Source organism: Rhagoletis zephyria, unplaced genomic scaffold, assembly GCF_001687245.7.
Source record: "Rhagoletis zephyria isolate East Lansing unplaced genomic scaffold, Rhagoletis_zephyria_1.1 Rzeph_scaffold_02029, whole genome shotgun sequence".
NCBI classification, from domain to species: Eukaryota; Metazoa; Arthropoda; class Insecta; order Diptera; family Tephritidae; genus Rhagoletis; species Rhagoletis zephyria.
Genome location: NW_016159113.1, coordinates 90,804 through 96,677, shown reverse-complemented (window position 1 = coordinate 96,677; position 5,874 = coordinate 90,804). Strand labels below are relative to the sequence as shown.

Here is a 5,874-nt window from a genome sequence, read left to right as displayed (position 1 = left end):
AATTGCAGGCCAATATTCCAGCTGCTCAGGCAGGCTCTGAAAGAGAAATTGGTTATTTAAGTGTACGTCGGTTTTCAAATTTGTTGCAGTGTATGTGTTTGGTCTGGTCTCGTCCGGTGTCTTCTAGTTTACCAGTTGTCGGCCCAGAAAGTTTCTAAATTTTCATTTAAGTCATAAGGCATTTCTGCCGCAACAAACCACAACCTCAATCAGCCACTTACCACAACTCCAGAAGCAAATATAACTAAAAAGTTAATGCTATTCTTCAAGCGTGTCGACGAAAGTCCACTCGTAAGCAGCAAATCACCCATCATAACTTTGATTCGATGTCTGCCACCAAAAGTTGTTTTTGTGTAATTTCGAAAACCAATGAAAACCACTTCTAACCTAAAAAAAAAGAAAAAAAAATTAAAGCGCAAATCTCACGAGTTGTTTTTAAGTGTCACTCCCTTCTTTCGCCAGAACAAAAAAACGCTAAAGCAATCTTCTTGCATTTATTTTAATCAATGGAGTTCCTGAAACAAGTACAGTAAAGTGTAATTATCTCGTCTTTGAACAATTTTAGCCTTAAAACGTTTATTTAGGCGAAAAAGTACCGAAATTAAAAATCATAATTTTTGTTTTTAAATAACTTTGGGAAGTTTTCAACTAGAATGTCCATATTAGAGGCAATGAACGTTGGCGTCAAATACAACATATCTATAAAGTTTCAAGAGTGTGCCATCAAATTATAAAAAAAAAAAATGGCAGCATGCAGAATATCTGTCCCAGCCCAGGCGAATTTATATAAGTTGGTGTTACTAGATCAGCTGATTTTGTGTATTTGTTTCGCTTCACGGCTTCTTGTGTCAAATTGAAAAATTTTGTTTGCATTTCCACACACACTCTTACAGATTTTGACAGTTTATGCCGCCAAAGCAAAAACAAAATACATGTAAATTTGTGTTTTTGTACTCTTGCTATCACCTTCTTTATACTAATTCGCATTGGTTGCACTAGTTTGTAATTTTTGGAAATTTTACGATTTTTTAATTTTAATAATTTAAGATACTTCAAAATGTTAAAATTAAATGGTGAAAATGTTCTTGTTGCCAAAACGAACGAATCTAGTCTAATAAAACTATTGTGCCACCAAATAAAAAAAAATTATTGAAATTGAAAGATGACTAGGATTTGGGAAATTAAAATTCCATTTTTTTAATTTTGATTGGCACACTTGAAATTTATTCTAGAATTGTTATATAGGCGAAGAAAGTAATTTATATTTGCATAAGGAATACTGTGTAAAAATCTTCCAAGCCAATATTTAATTACTTATATGACTTCAAACTTAAGGCGTGCGAATAAACGTGTTAGCTGACTATGTATAGTGCTACGGGGGGCGTATACGTTACATACACAACTACGAGTATACGAACACGAGTTGTTATTTTGACTTTTTTTAGTATATATTTTTTAAGTTTTCATTTAAATAAAATTTCGCAATGGAATCTTGTTCTTTATACAAAACTGAAGATAATGCATTGTCTTATAAAAGTGTGCCACCATTTTAAACGAAAAACACCTTTTTTGTCGAAAATGTAACAACTCGTGAGATTTGCTCATAAGCTCAATCTCTTAAGCACACCATCTTCTCCTACTCACACAAAGTTCTTCATAATCGGTCTTATGCCCGACGGTATACCCGTTGTGATGGTCGGCTCCACCATTTCTAGTTTCCCCATTTCTTCTTGCGTCTCTACTAGCTCCGCAGACATCAATACCTCAGCTCGTACACTGCCATTCTGAGCGATCGGCACCCAAGCTAGCGGTGGCGGTGATAGAATTTTCAGTTTATGAAATTTCTGCATAGCGTTTCTGGTCTTCACCATTTTATTTAGCTTAAATCTATTTTCTGGTTCCTCGCGTGCGCTCTCATCTGCCTCTTTCATACCTATCACTGAGACTGGCACACTACCACTTCCAAGATAGTCATTGGCCGTTAGACGATCGCGATCGTACAGTTCAACAGCTACAAGTGGCGGATTTTTCAAGTACCATTGCATGCTGCCTGGCAGCACAACGACATCAAAGCAGATCACACAGTTCCATATTGGTGAGAGTGTCGCCTCTACCGTAGATGTTTGTGCCCACTGCGAGCCAAAGATGACACGTAGATAGCCATCACAAAGCCCACTGCTATCGCTGCCTGGTCGAATTTTCGCTTGATGTATAAAGATGCGACATTTGTAGACGGTGTAGGCAACAATGGGTGACCAATAATAGAGCTCAGTTTGTTTCCAATCGTTGGTTATAGTAGCCAAATATTCGGTGCGTTCACTATCAACCACAATGCCAAGTGAACCTTGTATAATGCCCATATTGCAGCCACAGTTGATGCAGCTGTGCTGACATTGAATATCCTGCAAGCAAAAGGAGGTAAAGAGAGTTAAGGCTATATACGAAAGCATTACAACCGCGCCGTGGTATACCTTGAATATAAAATTACGCATGCGCCAACATAAACTATTCGGGCTGGGCGGTATGTCTTTTGGCGTATTTAAAAAGTACTTGGCATTTAGCCGGCAAACTGCAATGTCCCGATTTCCCGATACGCTCAGCATGATCATAAGCGTGGGCCACTCATCCTGCAAGCGTGTAGTGGCCAAAAGACTTTTTAGTTCATTGGAATGTGAGACCATTTGATCTACCACCTCTGAGATGGTGGAATCGATTAGCATTGCGGGCGCTGATTTGAGCTTTTGACGCATAGCGCGTAGCTTCTCGGGAAACTTTTCCTGCATAAAACATAAGAACAGTTTAGATGGCGAAAACTTACAGGTATGAACTTACGAAGAAGGCATTAACATAGACCAAACGATTTGTGTCCCACATGGTGGCATCTTTGAACCCGGTATATTGAAGTCGCTTTTCATCGACACCCTCATTTAGTTTGTTTTGCAAATTCATTATAATGGCTTTGAAGCATTTGGCTTGGAGCAAAAATTGGTTGGTGTATTTAATTTGAAAGAGTTTGAAGGCTTTTAGCTCTGATTCCTGCAATGAAGACAGTTAGCAATGAGCACAAAATTTGATATCCGATCTATATTGAAACGAATTTCTCATACTTTTGGACGAAAAATTGTACTAAAGATGGCACAATATCTAATTAAAATTTGACAGCTGATGAAAGAAATTCGTTCCAAAATAAACCACAATCAATCTTTCTTGGAAGCATTAACAACCAAAACGAAAGTTCGGATACTTAACTATTAGATCCAAAATTTCTTGCATATAATAATCGCTGTCGAATTTATATCGATTATCGGGCATTGTAATTTTTAAGTAAGCCGCTTTATAGGGCGCTTCTTGGCGAAAGTATTTCAAAGTAGTGCCAGAGCTGGTAGTCTTTCCGGGATAGCTTTTCAGATAGCATTCCACATAATTAGAAGTACTCTCTGATTAAAAATTAAAATACAATATTTAGATAAGTAAATGTGTATCAAATTGATTATTTCCCCTTATCTAAGCATAAAATTTACTCCGAGTTGAGCTTAACTAAATATGGGCCCAGGAAACGTGCGCTTACGAGCGGAGCAAAGGCTGTGGTTGTTAATGGATTAAAAAGACTAAAAAGTGATTGGTATCTTGAATGACATACGAGGGATAAGTCAGGCACGGAGCCTAAACGTGCTTAGTGTTGTGTTTGATGCATTATTCGGTTACGTTAACGGCAAGTAACACCAGTGAGGATTGGGGAGAGAGTACATTTTTGGAATATTTTCTGATCGTGCTTATCGTACTTTCGACAAATCCAACGCTAAAAGGCAGTTCTTTCACGCAAACACAGGACACTGTGTTATATCTTCACCAACAAGTACTCTCTGTATAGGCTGCCATGATAAGGATGAGTAAGATTAAATTGATCACTATCTGTGTCGATGTCCAGGTCTACATAAGAAGCGTCTCAAATCACTTGAGTCCACGCTTCTTCAACAGTTTGGGCAAGGTAGCAGAGGTGGAACTGTTGGATCTCCTTGGCTTCATCAGGGACAGTAGTTGGTTTAGTAGAATAATGGCTTAAAGTTACTCTGTCACTGACACTCACATAAAGAGGGCACTCACAATGGACATTTCTGTCTTCGAGTGAAAGTGTGGAATATTCCACACACGTCCTCTTAGCCTAACCTAAACAGTTCCTTCGCAGGCACGATGATTATAAAGATGTCTAGCTCCATATTTCCCTTGGATCTACTTGGAAATATTTCGAGGTCTTCTTCTTCTAGAGTTCAAGATTAAATCTCGAAAGCCGCTATCCAGAAACCAACACGTAGTCCTACCTGCTGAAATTTGGAAAAGGGTAGCTGATAAGCTTCATATCCTCAGATTTTCCCCTACCTGAAATTGTATTCGATACCCACACATGTTTTCTACCCATGGGTGCCGAATCGAAGGATATTTTCTTAAAAACGTTGCCATACAAACGCATCCCAGCGCATATCGAATCTTGTTTTTTCATGCCTTTGTTAGTTTACGGGTCATTATAGAGCTCGTAAAGTTCGTTATTTTATATCTTTTTTTGCGCATCTCACACACAAACTGGGTCATATATCATCTTGGCATATACGTCTGCGATAGTTTTCTCGAAAGTCTATATAACCTTTTTGTTTCCGTCCGACAACGTCCACTTCTTTTTGCCATATTAAATAACGGACTTGAAGAGGGACTTGCTGTTCATAACCTAACGCAGTGGTCGGCAGGCCATAGCTCACTGAGCGCTCTCTGAGCACATGTGTGTTTCACACGTATACGAAGAGCGGAAGCGAAGCAGTGCATTGAGGGCACACTGTCTCACTTATTGAATCGTTTCAATGTGTTAGAATGCCGACACTGACCTAACGTACAGCTTAATAATGGCTCTCAGGGAATACGAGAAAAGTCGTTCAGCATTTTTATAGACTCCCGCTCTTCAGCGTCAGCAAATATCTCAGGCAATGCAACAACAAGCTACGAACTATACACCGCCGTTGATATAGTCTGTAGTATAATAAAGGCAGTGGCGCAGCAGGCTACGTCTTAAGAAATATCTAGCACTACAAGTATTTTATGCGGAAATGGGGCGACCAAGTAAGAGGTAACAAATCGTATGCTTAGTTTCGTAAATTACCTGCGAGTCTCATAGAAATTTTGCAGTTACTAAAATTGCCATGCACAAAGTCGCCTTGTAATGGTAGAAATTCCACTAGAAATGTCTCCTCCTGCCACCAACGTTTCTCATCCAGTGGTGCGACGGGCCTTGTTAAGAGATCGCGTGCCGGACCGGTCGGTAGACACTCTGAAACCACCTCCACCAAAAGTCGGCCGAGGTATTGCAGTGGATTGGCTATATCGTAGAAATGCACATATGTAGGACCCAGTGCCGGCTTATCTACAGAAAAATAAAGTGAGTGTATTCCACCAAATAAAAGCAAAAAAATTCTTATCTTAGCCAGAAACCTTTGAATGCGATCTCATCGAAATGTATTTCATAGTCAGCGATAGCTTTCCACTGCAGATGTTCATGGGACAAAATCTGTACGACAAAGGTCTGCGATAGCGATGGGAAAGTCCATGAGAAGCACACCGCGAAATTCCACTCCGGTTGGGCAGTGCCCTTGCATACATTAGTCTTGCCCTTGAAAGGATGGAATCTAAACTTTAGAAATGAAAGGCCGTTGGTGAATGGGGCGGTGTCACAAGTACATGGTTGCCAGCAAAGGATACTTGTATGAGATAGTCACTCTTCTTGGTCAGCACTGCCTTATAGAGCGTGACAGTATAGCGTATATTGCACTGCATGGCGTTGTCTGAATTTTGCAGCATATTTCTGGGAACAAAAACAACTTTCTCAATTTA

The 5,874-nt window shown here is 39.5% G+C and overlaps 1 protein-coding gene across 1 annotated transcript in view; it reads right to left on the bottom strand.

Annotated features, from left to right (window-relative positions):
• Positions 1-6: 6 nt before the first annotated feature.
• LOC108365864 (otoferlin-like) overlaps positions 7-5,874 on the bottom strand; it is a gene marked incomplete at its 3' end in the record, with an annotated part of 22,558 nt that continues 16,690 nt past the window's right edge. The window contains exons 2-10 of the mRNA XM_017620055.1: positions 5,722-5,845; positions 5,476-5,653; positions 5,147-5,407; positions 3,250-3,437; positions 2,833-3,036; positions 2,472-2,777; positions 1,645-2,402; positions 222-387; positions 7-36 (exon numbers count right to left, since the gene is read on the bottom strand). Of these exons, the coding sequence (XP_017475544.1) occupies positions 7-36; positions 222-387; positions 1,645-2,402; positions 2,472-2,777; positions 2,833-3,036; positions 3,250-3,437; positions 5,147-5,407; positions 5,476-5,653; positions 5,722-5,845 (2,215 nt within the window). The remainder of the gene's footprint in view (positions 37-221; positions 388-1,644; positions 2,403-2,471; positions 2,778-2,832; positions 3,037-3,249; positions 3,438-5,146; positions 5,408-5,475; positions 5,654-5,721; positions 5,846-5,874) is intronic.